General features: G+C 37.1%; 1 protein-coding gene across 3 annotated transcripts in view; it reads left to right on the top strand.

The window, feature by feature from the left end:
• The first annotated feature begins 3,446 nt into the window (after positions 1 to 3,446).
• KLHDC1 (kelch domain containing 1) overlaps positions 3,447 to 20,817 on the top strand; it is a 52,522-nt gene continuing 35,151 nt past the window's right edge. The window contains exons 1-4 of one of the 3 annotated variants that reach the window (XM_027572181.2): positions 3,447 to 3,792; positions 17,305 to 17,375; positions 17,848 to 17,965; positions 18,398 to 18,516. In XM_027572181.2, coding sequence (XP_027427982.1) covers positions 3,697 to 3,792; positions 17,305 to 17,375; positions 17,848 to 17,965; positions 18,398 to 18,516 — 404 coding nt within the window. In that variant the 5' untranslated portion in view covers positions 3,447 to 3,696. The remainder of the gene's footprint in view (positions 3,793 to 17,304; positions 17,376 to 17,847; positions 17,966 to 18,397; positions 18,517 to 20,817) is intronic. The other 2 variants (XM_027572180.2, XM_027572182.2) reach the window with 2 other exon arrangements.

Below are 20,817 nucleotides of genomic sequence, written 5' to 3'. Positions count from 1 at the left end.
GTAATCTCTACACCCAATGTGGGGCTCAAACTCACAACCCTGAGATCAAGAGTTGCATACTCCACTGACTGAGCCAGCCAGGTGCTCTGCGTTCTAGTTTTTAAGTATTTCTAAACCCTGTCCACTTCTCTCTGTCTCCATGACGAAAGGCTGGAATTCTTGTGACACATATAGATTTATGAAGTTCAAATTTCAGTGTCCATAAATAAAGTTTTATTGGAATATAGCCAAGTTTGTTTATGTATTGTCTGTAGCTATTTTCATGTGGCAAAGGGAGAATTAAATAGTTCTGACAGATACCTTGTGGTCCATAAACCCCAAAATATTTACTAATAACCTTGTCGTTATAGTAAAAACTAGGAAGAACCTAGGTGACCTTTAACAGTACAAAGGATAAATATATTCCAAAATGTTCATACAATAAAACGTGCTAGCAAGGGAAAAACAGATTTACACCCCCACACAAGGGAGTTAACCTCAGGCATATGTTGAGTGAATAAAAGCAAATCTTAGAAGAATATATACAGCATGATTCCATTTATACAAAGTTCAAAAATGATCTGTGTGGTAAAACTATAAAGAGGAGCTAGGGAATAAGTAATGTGAAATTCAGTCTAGTGATTACTGCTGCATGGGGGGCAAGAGTCTGAGAAGAAGGGCTGGCAAAGGGGTTATCCTTTTTTTTTGAAGGAGAGTGGTGAGCACAGAGGCACTCATTTTGGCATTACTCTTTTTTCTTTAAAATATTGTTTGTCCTTCCTCATTATTAAATACAAACCATTAAAAAAATTACAACTGCTCTGAAGGGAACTGGGTCTTGCTCATGCCTTTTTTGTTTTCTACCATTGGTGGGGTTAGACAAGGAAAGATGCTCTTAGACCCGAGTTTGGGAATCTGGGAAGGAGTTTGGTAGCCTGAGTTCTTCTGAATAATAGAGAAGAATTTAATATTCCTTGGGGATAATCTTGGAGGAAAAGAATGTAGAGAGGAGTCAGCAAATGTTCTGAGGCTGGGGACTAAGGAGAGAAGGCCAGTGAAAACGTGACCAAGACTCTCTCCTTGACCAAATTCTAGTCATGCTCACCTGAGCACTATTCTCAGCTAGGCCTCAACCTTGGCCTATAAAAACTGCATAGTCTCAGCACAGATGATTTCATCCCCCACACCTCCTGCGTACACACACTTAGAGACTTGAACGCTAGCATTGTTTCTAACAGCTCAAGGCCACATCCGCTAGAATGACCCCAGGACCCCTTAGAGTGCCTTCCTGAAAAAGCTCAAGGCTGCCAGGAGAATTTTGTTTGTTCCAGTCCCAAATCTGGTGGTAGGCAGATAGATCCTGAGCCCACTCTTACAGCAGTTACTTTAGAAAGTTTGCAATTATACTTCCTCCGACTTTCAGATGTAAATCTACCATCCCAAACCCTTTCTCTGAAGATGGGAGAGCTGTCTTTTTGAAATGCAAACATTCAGGGAGAGAACTGTGGCTCTGAATTCCAGTTCCTGAGTGGGAAGATACAGGCCTAACTTTGGTGGGTGCCTTGTTTAACTTGCACCAACAGCTCTGGTCATAAAGATAGAAGTTCATTTCTTCCCTTGGTTAGGCTCCAATTAGCGAGCCCAGATGGCTTAGTCACATGAATCATCCCCACCCTCAGCACTCCTCAGTGCCTTCCCTTAGCACACCCCTCCCTGCCTTTTGAAAGTCTCCAGCCTTCTGTTTCCACAAAGCTGATTTCAGGTAGTACCGGAACCGCTTCCTTATATCAGCAGTTTACTGTTGGGGAAAAAAAAATCCATCCTCACCTCTTGAACCAGTGTCTGACTTTATCTTTGACAAAGGCCGCAATGATGGGGTGGCTAAATGGAGTTTGAGGAACAAGGGTATCTAATGTTCTGTTTGCAATTATTTTCTTTCTATGATATAAACCCCTTCTCTATCGTCTTTTTACTTTTATCTTTCATTTCAGTAAAATTTAGTAGCAATACAAATGACTTTTAAGAGTGGGTTTTTAAAGAAAATATGGTATGCTTCTGAGTGTCATGCCTGGAATGATGCATCGGAGAAGAGATATAGCATGCTCCATAGTGAGAAGATCCGTGAGTCTGTGAGTGGGATTATTCCAGTAGCAGTAGGAGTTTAAAGCCAGAAGTGACTATGAGATTATAATCCTGAGAATTTACAGAAATCTTGGACAGGGCTTTGGAATTCCACTGCAGGTAGAAAGGGGGTTCTTGGGACAAAGACCCACCCGTGGGCATATGGGTTACATATATTAATAACTTTATACAACTTGTATGAAAACTCAAGTGTCTCTTTTTGTACACCCCCTTCCTCAATAGATCACATCTTTCCTTCCCATTTTTCTGCTGTATTTTATCCACATTTCAACTATACAACTCCTCATCCCACACCACATGTATTTCTTTATATATCTTTCCCTCTGACTGGACTTTGAAGCCCTTGTGATAGAACTATGTCTTACTCATCTTAAAATTCACTTTGTCTTTTCGCTCATTTAGTCAACAAATATTTATTATGTACTTGGTCCTAGGTTCTGGGGACTCAATAATACTTGAGTCCTTCAGTGTTTCCAGTCTAAAAGAGCCTGAGAACCAAGGATCTACATTAAGCAGATTAAGCAGGTACTTAATATGTACATAATAAATGAATGAATGAACTTGTTCTGAGTCATGGGCAGCCACAATCTCTTCAAAGAATAACTCTGGACAAGCGCATTTACAGACACTGGTGGAATTATCTTCCTTCCTGACCGTAGTTTTACTTCGGTAGCATGATTTAATGACAAGGGTTCGCCAGCTTTGTCTGTAGGAAGGCCAGAGGGTCAATATTTCCAGCAGTGTGGCCTATATGGTCTTTGTTGCAACTGCTAAACTCAGACCACTCAACCCTGTGGTTGTGGGGTTAAAGTAGCCGTAGTCAACACTTAACCGAATTAGGGTGGCTGACTGCCAATAAAACTTCATGGACAGATGATGAAATTTGAATTCTTCTCATTTTCACGAGTCACAAAACATTGTTCTTCTTTAGATTTTTTTTCAACCATTTAAAAATGTAAAACTGTCCTTAGCTTGTGGGCCATACAAAAACTGGCGGCAGACTGACTTTGGCCCCCAGGCCGTAGTTTGTTGGAACACGTTTTAGAAAATCCCTAACGAAAAAAAAAAAAAAAAAATATATATATATATATATATATATATACATTTCTATTAAATACATACAAACACACCCCCCGCATTCTTGTGGATAACCGTCTTTGCTGCAGGTTGAATGGAAAAGGAAGCCCACACAAAGCATTAATTAATATGTTATGTCAGAGCAGCATCAACTCTATGGACCAGAAGTCTATTTATGGGGGGGAATAAGATACAGAGTTAGGTTGTACTGCCAAAACGACGCGATCCCAAGCGGAAAGAAATCAGCTGGTGGCAGGGTGCCGAAGCCAAGGCATCTCCGTCACTGCTCAGAGTCGAGCATCCCTAACGGGCAACGCCACCCTGGACCGGGCTTCCCGGGCGGGCTGCGGGACGGCGCAGACGCACTCGTTCCGCCTTCCCACCAATCTCGACCCTCGACGCGTTCCGTTCGTGCGTGGAGGAGCCGGGCGGGAGGAGAGGCCGCTCCGTGGGCAGGGGCTGCGGCGCGCCCAGCGGCTGGACCCAGCGACGGCGCGGATGGCGGACTCGCAGCCGTTCTGCGTGGCGGAGGAGCGCAGCGGCCACTGCGCCGTGGTGGACGGAAACTTCCTCTACGTGTGGGGGGGCTACGTGGTAAGGGGAAGAGCGGGACGGGGCGGACTCGCGCCGGGAACCCACCCGGCCTCTCGGCCCGAGCGGACGCCGAGCGCCCGCCCACACCCGGCCCCGAGGCGGCGGCCGGTCCGCGGCCCGAGCCCGGCGCGCCCCGCGCCCCGCCCGCCTCTCCGCCGTCCGCCGCTCTCCCAGCCGCGCCAGGGCTTGACGCCGCCCCGCCGTTGCTTCCACTTTGAAAGCCTTCAAACCCGCGTTCCGGGGCTCTTCCCACTCTCCGGGCCCCGACCCCCCGCAGCTGTCCAGTAACCCCCGGTCTGGCCAACACTAAGTCCGTCTCTGCGCGATTAATTCTCTCTAAATGCTTGCGCAGACTTAAAGGCACAACGAGGACGCCGTGCTGTATTATTTTGTAAATATTTCCTATTGCTACAGCGCGATTCGGAATATTGAAATCACGGAAGCATTTGAATATTTCTAAGCGATTTTTAGTGGCATTCCTTTATCATTGGGTAATTACGAAGTTTTTTCGAGTCTCAAAATAGAGGCATATTAGCAACAATAGTATACTAAAAATTGCTTCAATGTTTATCACAGTGGGGGTTTGAATGTGTGTATTTGTTTTAGTTTCTAAAATCATAGGATTATAGAACCAAGGATTCTAAAGCCGGAAAACAGTTCAGGAATATATGCCAACCCCTTCAGTTTACAGGGTTTTTTTGTTGTTGTTGTTTTGTTTTTTAAAGCAAGCCATCTGGAAGTTCTCTTGGAAGTAGAACCTACATTTTCTGACTGTCTCGATACTATAATGTGACAGATGTAACATGATTGAATCACTCACTGAAATAAAGTACATACTGTCTCTGTTAAATGATTCTCAGATCCAAGTCGGTTTTTGTTGTTTTGTTTGTGTGTTTATTTTTAATTTGGTGCAGTATTAGGACGGGAAAATTAGAACTAATCTTTGAGTGCCTACTATACCTGGCATGTGCTAGGAACTTTCATATCCCTTATCTTATATAATCTTTTCCATACCCTGTCAGGTAAGTAATATCCCCATTAAAAATAAGGATGATGAGTCAATGAGAATGAATAATGTCCGTTTGACCTCAAGGGCAGGAGATTCCAACATAGGTGTATTGGATTTCCAAAGGCTATTTTTTTTCTATGATAAACTAACATAAATTAGATGTCTCTGCTTTCTTAATGTCTAATATTTCCACCATTCGTTCTTTATAGAAAAAGAGCCTAGATATAATGATGGTTTTATGCAGAAGAAATATTTTGATTGTTTTTGAGCTCTGCCACTTGAAGATGTAGAGGTGTCAAACTTCTGCTATACTGACTCTTAAGATTGCAAAAGTTAAGTGAAAAAAATCTCATTTAAAATAGTAATCTGCACTATCTCAGATCTGGTGACAGTGTACATTTCTTTTGGGCCTACAAATGAAATGTCTGACTATTTTTATGTCATTTTAATCTTGAAAATCGTGTAATTGATAAGATTCCAGGTGTTCAGGTGGCAGTCAGTGAATAGACTATTTATCGATCCAATGAGTAGAGTGCTGTAAGAACTGCTCTGAAAAGTGCCGCACAGCTTTAGCTAGTCTCCTACAGGCATACCTTGGATATTGCAGGTTTGGCTCCAGACCACCATGATAAAGGAGGTCAGATGAATTTTTTGGTTTCCCAGTGCATATAAAAGTTACATTATACTGTAGTCTCTTAAATGTGCAATGGCATGATGTCTAAAAAATGATGTCTAAAAAATGTACATACCCTAATTTAAAAATACTTTATTGCTAAAAAAGGCTAACCATCATCTGAGCTTTCAGCAGGTCATAATCTTTTTGCTGGTGGAGGGTCTTGCCTTGATGTTGGTGGTTGCTGACTGATCAGGGTGGTGGTTGCTGAAGGTAGAGTGGCTGTGGCAACTTCTTAAAGTACGACAGTGAGGAAGTTTGCATTATCGATTGACTCTTGCTTTCATTAATAATTCCTTCATAGCATGTGATGCTGTTCGATAGCATATCTACCCACAGTAGAACTTCTTTCAAAACTGGAGTCAATACTCAAAACTGTTCTGCTGCCTTATTAAGAATAGAAAATGTAATATTCTAAATCTTTCGTTGTCATTTCCACCATCTCCACAGTCTCTTCACCAGGAGTAGAGTCCATCACAAGAAACCACTTTCTTGGTTCATGCATAAGAAACAACTTCTCATCCGCTCAAGTTTTATCCTGAGATTGCAGCAACTCAGTCACCTCTTTAGGCTTCACTTCTAATTCTAGTACTCATGCTATTTCTACCACATCTGCAGTTCCTTCTGCCACTGAAGTCTTGAACCTTCAGTTTTTAAAAAAACACAGTATCTGTGAAGCGCAGTAAAACGAGTGCAATAAAACAAGGTATGCCTGTACTTTTTAAATTTCAGGGATTATCAGCAGCTAAAATACGTCTAAGGCATGAGTGGAAGGAAAGAAAATGGGAGGCAAAAAAGACAGCATATCATGAGAAAAAGTTGAATCCTTCCTTTTTATTCAGATCCTTCTGAACAGAAGATAGCTAAAAGGCCTTGGAATCTGGAGGTAATCCAGCAGTCAGTAGTTAAGAATAATGATCAAATAATTCCAGATTGTATGTTCTAATCACAGTTTTCTTCCTTATTAACAAAAAACGATGTGTGTTAAAATTCACAAATATATATCCTAAAGCTTGAATGGCCCACAGATAACTGTCTGGATTACTCATTACTCTGTTGTTGGGACATATTCTATAGGACATGGCATCTGAAAACAACTCTACTTCTCTCTAGAGGTGAGAGCAGAAGTGCTGAAAAGAGTAAGTGGCACATTTGAATTGGTGCCAGAATATTCTTTTGCTCCTACTTCTTCCATATCCTTTCAGTATCACTGAACTTCATGCAAACTTTAGTACTGCTACAGGGAACGTTGAAAAGTTCTGAGTAGTTTCCCCAAATTTTGGAGGAAAAGCACAGGGGTTTAGCATGTTTGTAGGTAGTATGCTTTCCTCTTAGGATTTTATTTCCATAACACAATTGATGTTAGTACTTTCTGCCCTGAACTTTTCCTTATAGAAAATATCTGCATAAATATGCATAACTACATATTTCTGTTTTGGATGTGGACTTAAAGGGAAGATCAATTTAGAATGTGTTTGAAAAGATTCCAGATGGGAGGCTTACAATGCCAGATACTAAAACATATCACAATACTATAATAGTTAAATCAGTAGTCCTGGTGCAAGATGAGATAACATGATGGAATGGAAAAGAAACTACATAAACAGCCTAGCATACCAGACTATTTTATACTTAAAAGGTAGCATTTTAATTCTGGAAAAACAATTACTCATGCAATAAGTGGCCTGGGTATAGCTAGAGGAAAATGATAGTGGAGCCTTAGGACTGAAGAGTTAATGTAGGGAAATTAAGGTATATCATATCAGAAGAAAATATGTGACTTTTCAAATCTTGAGAAAAGAAAAATGAATTGGGTAAAACTATGAAGGAAGATTGGTAGATAAAACTTTAAAAAAAGTTAAAAAATATGGTTTTAAACACCATAAAGTAAGAAAGCAAGTGACAAACTGGGGAAAATATTTGCAATATATATGATAGGCAAAAATAAAGATTAATAACTGTACAAATAAAAGTTAATATCTCCATTGAAAAATGACCAATGGATATGTACAAGCAATTTACACAAGAAGAAATATAATATGAATCAAAGAAACCCAACCAAAAATGAGATTTTTTTCTTCTTCAATTTGCAAATATTAAAAAGAATTTTTGAGAAGAGCATGGGGAAATGAATTAGTCTGGTGTTGGGAGCACAAATTTGTATGACCTTTTTGAAGGAGAAGTTTAGTGATGTGTATGAAAAGGCTTAAGTGTGTATTCTCTTTAACCTAATCGTTCTGCTTTACATATTCTTAGAGGGTCACATAGGCCATCCACGTCATGTGGAAGACATTTATTCTTTTCAGATGCCCAAAATTTGAACCTCCTTTCTTTATTGTAGTATCGCCCATCAAATGAGTCTTGTAGGGGTATTTGTTGTAGTTGTCTGACTACCTCCTACCTACTTCCCTAGAATGTAAATTCTATAAAGATAGAAGTTTTGTTCCCTGTTGTATCCCCAGTATCTAGAATTGGGTAGAGCTTAGAGGAGGTGACCTATAAAAAGAGGCTGAGTGCCGCGTACTCATTTTTCCAGCCTCTTTTGCAGCTAGGTTGTGGGCAAGTGGCTTGAACTTGGTTAGATGAATCTGTGCTAAATTTGGACTCGGAGTAAAGATGTAAAAACAAGGAGCTGCAGAGGATTCTTACCCAGCAATAGAATCTATAGGAAGATCGAGGTCCCTGACATAAAAGGCAGAGCTACAAACCGGCAGCGTGTTCCTCCCCAGTGACAGCAGCGGTTACCTCGCCGGTCCTGTTCTCTGCCATTATTTCAGACCTTGCTCTTCCTCGAGGAGATCAGAGGCTGGTTCTGCAGCTTCCCTTGCCGCTTTTGTGAGTGACTTCGTATTCACTTCTGAAAATTTTATTTTCTTAATTTTAAAATTTGAAACGTATGTACAAAAAGAATAGGTAAAATAAGTATCATTTAAGTTAAACATGTTTAACTTCCAGATTAAGAAATCGACTAGATTTCGTTTTGGTTTCCCAGTGCATATAAAAGTTACATTATACTGTAGTCTCTTAAATGTGCAATGGCATGATGTCTAAAAAATGATGTCTAAAAAATGTACATACCCTAATTTAAAAATACTTTATTGCTAAAAAAGGCTAACCATCATCTGAGCTTTCAGCAGGTCATAATCTTTTTGCTAGTGGAGGGTCAGTTGGTTGGCTCAGTTGGTTAAGCGACTGCCTTCGGCTCAGGTCATGATCCTGGGGTCCCGGGATCGAGTCCCACATCAGGCTCCCTGCTCAGCAGGGAGTCTGCTTCTCCCTCTGACCCTTTTCCCTCTCGTGCTCTCTGTCTCTCATTCTCTCTCTCTCTCAAATAAATAAATAAAATCTTTAAAAAAAAAAAAAAGAAATCGACTAGAACCAGTACCTTAGAAGTTTTCTGTTTGTCTTTCATGGATTAGAATGCTCCTCCCATCCCATAGGGTACCAGTATCTTGATTTCTAGTTAATCACTCTTTTCTTTATAGTTTTGCCACACACGTGTCTATCTCTAAACAGTATATTATTTGGTTTTGGAATCCTAGCATACATTTTCTTTTGTGACTTTGTTCTTTTAGTAAATGTATGTGTTTTAGATTCACACATTGCTTGTATTCGGCTAATGTGCCCTTGCATGGCTGTACCTGTTTTGACTTGATGTCCATTCTGATTAGTCAGTTTCTGTGCTGCCTGGTTATTAAATATTTTGAAAATCACCCCTGGATTCACTCATCTGATGTGTGTCCTGTATAATATTCTGTTGTGTGAATTTACTGCAATTTATTCCACTATTGTTGAATATTTCTTTTTTTTTTTTTTTGGTATTGTTAAGGAGTGCTACACTGAGCATTCTTATAACATGTCTCCTATTATATGTGCACAAGCATGCGCACTCTCTAGGGCACATACCAACGAATGGACTGCTGGGTCTCTTGGTATCCCACATCTCCAAATTCACTTGGAGATGTCACTGTTCCCAAAATATGTGTATCAGTTTACACTCCCCTCGGCCTCCTCCTTACTCCACATCCTTGACAGCATTTGGTACCATCTGGCCTGAAATATTTTGCCAGTCCAGTGAGTGTGACATATTTCATTGCGGTTTTGTTTGCTTTTCTATGATTACTAATAAAGTTAAGTGTCTTGTCCTATGAACTATTATAAACTATTTGTATTTCCTCTTCTGTAAAAATGCTGGTTCATATCTTTTGCTCATTTGTCTATTGGGTTATTTGGTTTTTTTTTCTAACTGATTTATAGGAATTCTTTAAGTATATAGTTGTACAAATTGAATATGTCTTCTCAGTTTGTAGCTTGTCTTTGTGCTTTCTTGATGATTGTCTTTTGTTCAACACAAGTTCATTTTAATGTAATTTCAGTTTTTTCCTTTATTCTTTGTGCTTTGTGCATCTTTAATCTGTCACAATATGAAGATCATAAAATTTTCTATATTCTAAACAATTTTCAGTTTTGCTGTCCCTCTTTCAACCTTTTTTAAATCTGAATTTTTTGTTTGCTTAATTGGTTTAAGATAGGGATCCAGTTTCATTATTTTTTCTATATGGATAACCAGTTGTCCTTGTGTCATATATTAAATAGTCCCCCCTTTCCCTGCTAACATGTAAACTCAGTCTATCACACATCAAGTTTTCATGCATGTGTGTTCTCTTTCTAGATGTGATAGCATCTCAGTCTATCACACATCAAGTTTTCATGCATGTGTGTTCTTTATTATGTTCAATTGGTCTCTCTTTTCTTTTGACAGAACCACATTATATAAATTATAATAGCTTTATTAGAAGTTTAAATGTTAAATTATAAGTTTAGTATATGTGTTGCCGAAGCGAGCACAAATTATAAGTTTAAATATCCATTCTAGCTTGTTCTTCAGGAATATTTTGGTTTTTTAGAGACTTTTGTGCTTTTGTAATTTTCTTTACTATTTTGTAGTAAAATATGTAAAACTTATAATTTGCCATTTTAGCCATAGCTTAGTGTACAATTCGGTTGTATTAATTACATTCCACAGTGTTGTACAGTGTTACCACTGTCTAGTTCCAAAACTCTTCATTTCTCCAAACAAACTCTATATCCATTATGCAATAACTCATACTCCTTTCCTCAGTCCCTCGTAACTTCTAATCTTTTTGTCTTTATGAATTTGCCTTTTTCTAGATATTCCAAATAATTGGAATGATACAATATTTATCTTTCTGAGTCTGGTTTATTACCACAATGTTTTCAAGGTTCATCTGTGTTATAGTATATATCAGAACCTCATTCCTTTTTAGGGCTGAATAAGATACATTGTATGTCTATACCGCATTTTGCTTATCCATTCATCTGTTGATGGATACTTGGGTCGTTGCCATTTTTTGTGTACTGTGAATAATGCTGCTATGAAATTGGCATAGAAATATCTGAGCCCCTATTTTCAATTCTTTTGAGTACCTAGGAGTTGAAAGGCTCGGTCATATAGTTATTCAATATTTAACTCTTAGAGGAACTGTGTAATTGTTTTCACAGTGCTTCCTCATTTGTATAAACTTTAGAGGGAGATTGTCAAAAAAGTACCCTAATGAGATTTTGTTACTGTATGCAATCATTAGATCATATGAGGGTGACAGACATGTTATGAAATTGAGTCTTCTCCAATTATATAGTATACCTCTCCAGGATTTTTTAATTTTTTTTTTATAAAGCTTTATGGTGTTTTCATAGGGATCTTGTACACCTTCTATTGTATTTATTTCTTTGTATTTTTTATTTCTATTGTTAATTTTTTTGGGAGGGGTTTAGTGTTTTATTTTGTTTATTTTTTTATTTTATTTATTTTTAAGATTTTATTTATTTATTTAAGAGAGAGAGAACACGAGATGGGGGAGGGTCAGAGGGAGAAGCAGACTCCCCGCTGAGCAGGGAGCCCGATGTGGGGCTCGATCCTGGGACTCCAGGATCATGACCTGAGCCGAAGGCAGTTGCCCAACCAACTGAGCCACCCAGGCGCCCTTGTTAATTTTTTTTAAACTAAATTTTCTGATTGTTGCTGGTGTTTTGAAATACAGTTGACTTTGAATACTTTTGATTCTGGCAAGCTTTCTTAATTTACATTAATTCTCATAATTCATCTGTTAATTTTCTTTTTATTTTCTATGTAGATAGTCATATAATCTACAAGTGATGACAGTTTTGTTTCTTCCATTCAAATTTTATTCCTTTAATTTTCTTTACATCACTGGTGGACCCAAAGTACAATGTTAAATAGAAGCTGTTTTTTTTCTTGTTTGTAATCTCAGAAGGATAGTTTTCAACTATTAACCATTAAGTTTGATGTTTGTGTTAGTGTTTTGTTTATTTGTTTGTAGGTAACCTTTTTCAAATTGAGGAAGTTTTCTTCCATCTGATTTCTGATGAATGACTTTTGAATTTTGGAGAGTGATTTTTCTGCATCATACTGAGATAATCATATTTTTTCTCCTTTGGTCTCTTAACTTATAGTAATTTATAGTAATAGTATTATAATGCTATTATAATGCTATAAATGCTATAAAATGCTATAAAACTGATACTGCATTTTCTAGATTAAATGTAAGTTAGTATAATTTTTTTTTATACATTACTGGATCCTGTTTGCTAATTATTGAGGGAGGATTTTTACATCTGTTTGTAAGTGGATTAGGTATTGTTCCTTCTTTTATTTTCTGGGATGGTTTTTGTAAGATTGAATTAATTATTCTTTGAATGTTTGGAAGACCTCATCTGTAAAGCCATCTGGTACTTACTTTGTAGAGGAGGTTTTAAATCTCTGATTCAATCTATTTAAGTCTATGGATTGTTCAGATTTTTCATTTTTTTCTTGAGTCTAGTTTGGTAAGGTTCCCTCACCCTCGCCACCAGCTTCAGGAGTCTGTCCATTTCATTTAGGTTTTAAAATTTCTTGGCATAAATCTAAGTTGTTCACAAACCCTCTGTAGTAGCCATGGCCCTTCTTCCATTCCTAAAATCATTTAATGGCAACTTCCTTTCTTTCCTTTTTTGAATAATTTCGCCAGAGCTTTATCAGCCTTCTGAAACATCAACTTTTGGTTTACTTGATCTTCTCTGTTGTGTTTTTTTTTAATTTCATTAATGTCTGCTTTTTGTGTCCTACTTTCTATGGGTTTATTATGTTGTTATTTCTTGAACTTCTGAAGTTGGATGCTTAACTCATTCTTTTCGAGACTTTTAAATTCTTTAAGTGTGTAAGGCTATACATTTTCTTCCGAATACCTCTTTAACTGTCTTCCTCATTTTGATAAGTAGTATTTTGCTATTTTACAATCCCAATATTTTATACGTTCCACTATTATTTCTTATTTGACCCATATGTTGTTTGGGAAAATATTTTAAATTTCTATGTTATTTTTATAGTTAGGTGTCTGTTATTAATTTCTAACTTAATTGTGTTATATTCAGAATGTGGTTTATGTCTATCTGTTGCCAGTCCTTTGGAATATGTTGAGGCTTGCTTTCAGGACTAGCCTGTAATCAGTTTTCATAAATATACCTTAGTTCTTTTTTTTTTAAAAAGAGTTTATTTATTTAATATTAGAGCACGCGTGCAAGGATGGGGGAAGGGCGGGCAAAGATATGAGACTCCATCCCAGGATCCTGGGATTATGACCTGAGCAGAAGGCAGATGCTTAAGTGACTAAGCCACCCAGGTGCCCCTATACCTTAGTTCTTATAAAGAATATATATTCTAATGATCAGGTGAAGTGTTTTATATATGTCTATTTTATCAATCTTGCTGATTGTGTTGTTCAAATCTCCTATATCCTTTTTGATTATTTTATTTCCTGTTCTATCAGTTATTGCAACAGGGATTAAAAACTCCTACTCTGACTGTAGATTTGTTAGTTTCTCCCCGTGGTCTTGTCTGTTTTTACTTTAATGTATTTTAGGCTACCTTTTGATGTGTATATGATTTTAGAATTATTCTACCCGAGTAATTGAATATTTTATTATTTTGTAATGATCCTCTCTGTGTGTAGTAATATTGCCTTAAAATCTGTTTTCTCAATACATCTACACCAGTGTTCTTTTGGTTAATATTTGCATGGTATACCTTTTTCTATCTTCTGATGGAAACTCTGTATATATTTTAGATGTGTGTGTTATAACCTGAAAAGAGCTGGATCTTGTTTCTGTCTAGTCTGACACTCTGTATATTTTATCTGAAGAGTTTATTTAGCCTATTTATACTTAATGTGATTCTGATATACTGTTTTCACCAGATGTAGTTTTGTTTTGTTTTGAGAGAGAGAGAGAGAGGGAGAGCAGGGGTGGGGGGGAGGGGCAGAGGGCGAGAGAGAATCTTAAGTAGGCTCCATGCCCAGTGTGGAGCCTGATGTGAGGCTCCATTTTCACCACCCTGAGATACTGACCTGAGCTGAAATCAAGAGTCAGTGGCTTAACTGACTGAGCCATCCAGGCATCCCCAAATCTGTTTTATATTTGCCTCTCTCTGTTTCTCTTCCTCCTGCTTCTTAACTTTCTCATTTCAAGGATTGTTTAAGGAGTTTTCTGTTCTCTTTCCATTTTTTTTGTCTTTGTGTGGAACTTATGATTTATTTCTAACCATGTAGTAGCTACTCTATTTCAACATGAATACTTCACAAAGTTCAAAGTTAATAGTTTTCCTTCTTTCCAGAGAGTTCAAGTACTTTAGAAAGTTTAGGGTCCAGTCACCCCTTTCCCTAGGTGGTCCTATCCTGCTTCCCTCCCCTTAAATTAAGCATCAAAAAAAAAAAAAGTTTGGCCCTTTTTATGTGTTTGAATTTACCCACACATTTACTAATTTCTTGTCATATTGTTTCTTATCACATTTCAGATCTTTGATTGTAGATCATTTTTCTTTTGTCTGAAATAGCACAACTATTACAATTTCTATAAGTGAGGGTTGATGATTGGCCAACTGTCTCAACTTTTGTTTGTCTGAAAAGTTCTTTATTTTACCTTGGTTCTTAAAATATGTATATATATATATTTTAAGATTTTATTTATTTATTTGACAGAGGTAGAGAGCACAAGCAGGGGGAGCAGCAGAGGGAGAGGGAGAAGCAGACTCTCCACTGAGCAGGGAGCCCAATACGGGACCCTGGGACCATGACCTGAGCCGATGGCAGATGCTTAACTGACTGAGCCATCCAGGCGCCCCTCAAATATGTATTTTTACTGGGTAATAGAATTATAGGGTGACAGTTTCATTCAACACATTGGCTAGTACTTAGTCTTTATTGTTGCTAATGAGAATTCAGTCATGAGTTGCCATTTGTTCAAAGGTGATTTGATTTTAATCTGGTAGTTTTTAAGAACATATATTTTTCTTTGATGTTCTGTTGTTTTACTGTGATGTGTCGTGGTATGGTTTTCTATTTATTTATGCTTGAAACTTGTTAGGACTTCCTAGATCTCAAGGATTGATGATGTTCAACAGTTTTGCAAAATTCTCACCCTTTGTCTCTTCAAAATATTGCCTCTTCCTCATTCTCTCTATTACATGCTGATGAAATCCTGATTAGACTAAGTTCTTCTCTTTTCCCGTGTCTCTTAACTTCTTTTTTTTATATGTTCCATCTCTCTGGGCCATATTTCCATATAAATCAGTTAACTAATTTTCTTTTTTAGGGTCCTCTTGACAGAACAGTTTTAGTGGAATGATGGGCTCAGAAGCCAGGTTAATCTGGATTGATGAGAAAATGACAGGTGAGGCAGTGGAGACATTGACTCTAGTTAGTGTGGAAGTTTTGTTGTGAAGGGAGCCAAGAAATAGGAGGAGTTAAGGGAGGGTTTGTTTGTTTTAAAGGTGAGTGACATTAAGGCACATTTGGATATCTATAGGAATGATCTAGTAGAGAAGGAAAACATGATGTAGAAAGGAGGGGATAATTTAAGAATGAAATTTCTCAGAAAACAAGAAGGAACAAGTCCACATTTTTCAATTCTTTGATTCATTTGTGGTTTTGTACCACCCCATTTAAAGATTAGTGAGATTTTTTTTTTTAAATCAGGCTGAGATGAGTCTCTTGTGAGTTTAACAAGTATTATTCATGTATCCGTTCACTCAATCAATCAACAAACAGTACATTTGCCTTTTTTGTGCGGGTACTGTGCTGGGCTCTGGGAACAGAATTATAACAAGATAAACATGATGCATGTACTCACGAAGCTTACGGGTTGGTGGTAGTGGGTGGATGTGATACAGACAAAGACTTGGGAGGGAAAGTACAGTACAGTAGGAGAGCGTTTAAAAGGGACCTTAAATCCCTTACCCTTTTTCTGGGAGATTAGAGAAGCAACATTTAAACTGATTTCCAAAGAATGAGTAGTTAGCCAGGCAGATTCTGGGAGAGCATGCCAAGAAGAGAGAAGAGCACAGGTAAAGGCCCTGTTGCCAACAAGGAACTGGCAGAAATTTAGAACTGGAAGAAGACTAGAGCACAGTGAATGAAAGGCAAGATGAGCTTTGGAAGGATAGCAGGTGCCATATAGTACAGAATCATAAGAATTTTAGACTATACTGGGAGCAGTTGGGAAGTATTGAAGGGAGTTAAGGAGAAGAGTGACAATCTATTTTCATAATATTTCTCTTATAAAAGTGTGTTCATGAGGCTACTGGAGCCTGATGCCATTAAACCTTAGAATCATACAGATGATTAACATAACATAATAAAATAAAATTTTAAAAAACCTCAGAATCATACAGTTACCACACTCCTTCTTAAAATTATTTGTTTACTTATCCATCTAATATGGCTTCCACAACCAGACATGAGTGGAAGTTTCCTTGGAATTAACAGAATGATTTTCTGCTTTGTGTGTGTGTGTGTGTGTGTGTGTGTGAGTGTGTGTGTGTGAGTGTGTCTGTTAGAGAGAGGAAGAGAGAGAGATGGTGGTAGGGGTCAGATACTTGGTATTCAAGATATGTTTTTTAAAATTTAACAAACCAATGAGAAAATTAACCAACTCTATTTAGCATGTAAATAATGTATGCATCACATAGTCTAAGAAATTCTTAAACTGCTATCTTTTAAAACTAGCTATTTTTTAATTATTTTATAGACTCTAATAAATTATGATGGATTTATGTAAGGATTTGTTTTAATCCCTAAGTTTTTAGGCTTAATATAAATAAGATTGTTTTTCTATTCTTATTTCTCTTTTCATCATAAATGTCAGAATGTACTATTCTGTTTATGTTATCAGCTTCTTTAGAGATTATTCAGATTCTGAGTTGTCATTTTGACTAGCTAAGTTTGTCTTGATCCTTAGAGTCTATATTTAAGGAACACCTGACACTATGCCTTGCACATAGTAGGCACTCAAAAAATATGCTCAGTAGATCAAGATATCCGATACAGTGCTCTTAATTTACCTTATAAAAATTTCCTTCCTTTATTCCTTCATTTCACCCAAAACATATTGCCTTTTTTTGATATTCCTTTTCTTCCTGACTTTGTAGTCTTCAGTATTCTGCTCAGAATGTTATTTTGCTATATTCCCTAACTCAGAATCCCTTTTTTAAGGTTTGATTGCCCTGAGTCTTTTTCTTGAGACTCATGTACTTGTTATTTTGTATTCTAAACCTTTCTTGTTTGCCCACTTTCTCTTAGAAGACGTCTTTTTTCCTTTCTTTTTTGATCTATCTTAATTTAAATTGAAAAACCCATCTTGGAGCCTGTTCATGATTTTATATTTTGCAGCATCTTAATCGCAGTTTTTCCCATCCTGAGGAACTATTTAATTGTTACTGTGTAATTGATAAACATAATTTTATGTATTCTGTTTTTAGTCTATTGAAGACAATGAAGTATATTTGCCTAATGATGAAATTTGGACCTATGATATTGATAGTGGGTTGTGGTAAGTAATTTTAAATTGCAAAATGTCCAGTCTTAATATCTGTTTTAAATATTTTCATAGACTACAGGGAATTTAAGACCAAACTTAGAACATACTGTAACATTTATTGTCTCCCTTTCCTTTTCTTTGAATGCTTTATTCTCGCTGGCTGTTTCTTTTCCCTGCTCCCTTCCTCTCTTTGCTCTTTGTCGTTTGCCATTCCTTTCAAGGCTAAGCCTGTCCCAGAAGACTTTGCTTTGTTCTACCAATTAATTCCCAATTCTAGTGCTACGTCAAGATTCTGCAATTTTTTTTCCAATAGGTTGAAAAATCTTTACCATGGATCTTAGAGTTTTTACAGTATTGCCTACCATGGCATTTCAATTGTAATTGTCACTGACAATCTTCACTGAAAGAGTACTCGTGGAGTTCAAAGGGAATTTTAATTTGCCTTTCTGGAAAGTCATGGAATTCCATGTTATTCTTGCTGCAGGACCATGCACCTCATGGAAGGAGAACTCCCTACCTCCATGTCAGGAAGTTGTGGTGCTTGCATTAATGGAAAGCTGTACGTTTTTGGAGGATATGATGACAAAGGATACAGCAATCGAGTAATACTTTCTTTCAATTCAGGAATGCAGCAAAATGTAATATTTAGTGTATCACTTAATCTTACAAGTTTACAAATATTTAAAAAAGAAGATAAAAATAGAAAATCTTGAGCTTACAAGTTTTTAAAAATAGATTGAAAATGCAGCCATTGTGGTCTTCTCTTCTTCCACGTCTTTCTGCTTCAGAGTTAGCTCCATGCTTAGTTGGTGTCTATAGGGCAGAGCATGATGGGACAGGATCCATTTCAGGATGTCTCATATGTCATTTTTGCTTCTAAAACACGGTCTCATTTTTATTAACTTTACAATGAAAAATTTTACCTTTTAAAGAGGAAAGAGTAGTATTATTAATTCTTGGATCACATATTCCCTCAGACACAGACTTAAGTTTTAAATGCCCTGTCTGCTAATGGTGTTCTCCTCTTTTAAAAGCTTTATTTTGTTAATTTGCGAACAAGAGATGGAACCTACGTTTGGGAAAAAATCACCAGTTTTGAAGGACAACCACCCACACCACGTGATAAACTCTCTTGCTGGGTATATAAAGACAGGTAATGCAGCGAAATCCTCTCATTAACTACACTTAAGTAAGGGTGATAGCTTGTGGCCAAAATAGAGAAAGCTTGAAAGTCTGGATATTTTTTTCAAGGTATAATTACAAACTTATTTTGACTCTGTGGATAATGGCAGTTCTTCATCCTGGATAAGAGCCATGTCATAAAAATAAGTATTGTGGAAGCAACTGTTTGGTTTTTTTTAAATAAACTTACTATTTAATTAAACTTTCTGCATAGTTAACACATTCACATGGTTCAAAAATCAAAACCATATTAAAAAGCTGATGGTGAAATGTCTGGCTCCCACTCCTACCCCCATCCACTCTGTTCCCTCCCACCATGCACAAATAGCTACTCTACTAATATCTTTTGTATTCTTAGAGTAGTGGTTCCCAAACTTGTCTGCCATGGGAATCACCTGGGGATTTTTTAAAAATTCCAAAGCCCAGGTGATACCTTATACCAATTAAATGGTCATCTCTGGGGTTATGATGTTTTGAAACTCCTCAGGTGTGTCCAAGATGCAGACAAATTTGGAAACCACTGCCATCAGTGTTAATTTATGCAAATAGAATCAAATACATAGGAGTGTATGCACATATTCCTTTTTTCTCTCTCTTCCTTACACAAATAGCAGTGTACTCTGTACATTCTTCTGCACCCTGCTGCTTCTGTTAGTTAACAGTATACCATGGAGATCTTTCATCTTTCTGTATCCTGAGTGAGAAAGCTGATTTCCTTCCTTCCTCCCCTTTCTTTTCCTTTCTTTTCTTTTTTCTTTTCTTCCTTTCTTTCTTTTAATAGCTGCATAGTATTCCCCTTTGAGGATATACCATAGTTTATTTAACCTTTCCCCTGTAAATGAAATAATACTTATTTCAATTCCTTTGCTATTACAAACTATGCTTTAATATCTGTGTGTGTGTGTGTGTGTGTGTGTGTGTGTGTGTGTGTGTGTGTGTGTGTATGATTGCAGATCTATCCATTGGATAAAGTGAGATTGCATTTATAATTTTGACAAATACTTAGTTTGCTAAGGCTATTGTAACAAAGTACCATAAACTAAGCGGCTTAAACAACAAAAATGTGCTTTCTTGTGTTTCTAGAAACTGGAGGTCTGAGATCAAAATGTCAGCATGATTGGCTCCTTCTCTAGGTTTTGAGGAAGAATCTATTCCATGCCTCTCCCCTAACTTCTGCGGATTTGCTGGCAGTCTTTGCTGTTCTTGAGCATGTAGAGACATCACTCTGATCTCCACCTTCATGTTCACACAGCGTTCTCTCTGTATGTGCGTGGCTGTCTCTAACTTTGTCCCTTATATAAGGACACCAGTCATACTGGATTAGAGCCTCCCCTAAGGACCTCATTTTAAATTGATTGCTTCTGTAAAGAACCTATCTCCAAATAAGGTCACATTCTGAGATACTGGAGATTAGGACTTCAACATATGAAAGGAGAACACAATTAAACCTATAGCAATAGATTCTGTCAATTTTTCCTCCATAGAAGTGGGGCCATTTTGCATTCCAACAATGGAATGCTTGTTTCTCCATAGTCTTGCCAAGAGTTTGCTGGCAAACTCAGATTGTTTGTTTGTTTGCTTGCTTGCCAGACTGATAAATGAGAAATATCTGTCTTATTTTCATCTTCACTGAAAAAAATTTTTTGTGGGGTGTGAATGTATTTTCATATGTTTAAGGGCAATTTTTCTTTCTTTTTGTCTGTACTGTTTGTTTGTGTCCTTTGCTAATTATTTTCTATTTGAGTTTTGCTTTTGTAAACTTGATTTCTAGGAGTTATTTATATATTAAGGAAATTAGTGTTTGACTATGATACGATATGAAAATATTTTTCCAGTTTGTCACTTGTCTTTTGAGTTTGCTTAGTATGTGTTCTGCGTGTTTTGTGGCTTCCTGATCTTGAATCTTGATTAAAAGCTTATATATTAATTTACCTATATATTTTCCTCTAGTACCTTGTCATTTTATTTTTTACATTTATTTTTTTAATTTAAATTCAATTAACATACAAAATAATATTTGTTTCACGGGTACAGTTCTGTGATTCATCAGTCTTATATGATACTCATTACATTATATAATGCTCATTACAACACATAAGCTCCCTGATGTCGACCATCATCCAGTTACCCCATCCCTACACCCCCTCCCCTTATTTTTTACATTTAAATTGTAGATTCATTTGGAACTTATTCTGTGAATGGTTATGAGATATGGATCCAAGTTTATCTTTTTTTGAATGGCTGCCTGTCTGTAACTCAGTTATTTCCTTAC

Source organism: Zalophus californianus, chromosome 6 (genome assembly GCF_009762305.2).
Source record: "Zalophus californianus isolate mZalCal1 chromosome 6, mZalCal1.pri.v2, whole genome shotgun sequence".
Classification (NCBI taxonomy): Eukaryota; Metazoa; Chordata; class Mammalia; order Carnivora; family Otariidae; genus Zalophus; species Zalophus californianus.
This window is presented reverse-complemented; position numbering and strand designations above follow the sequence as displayed.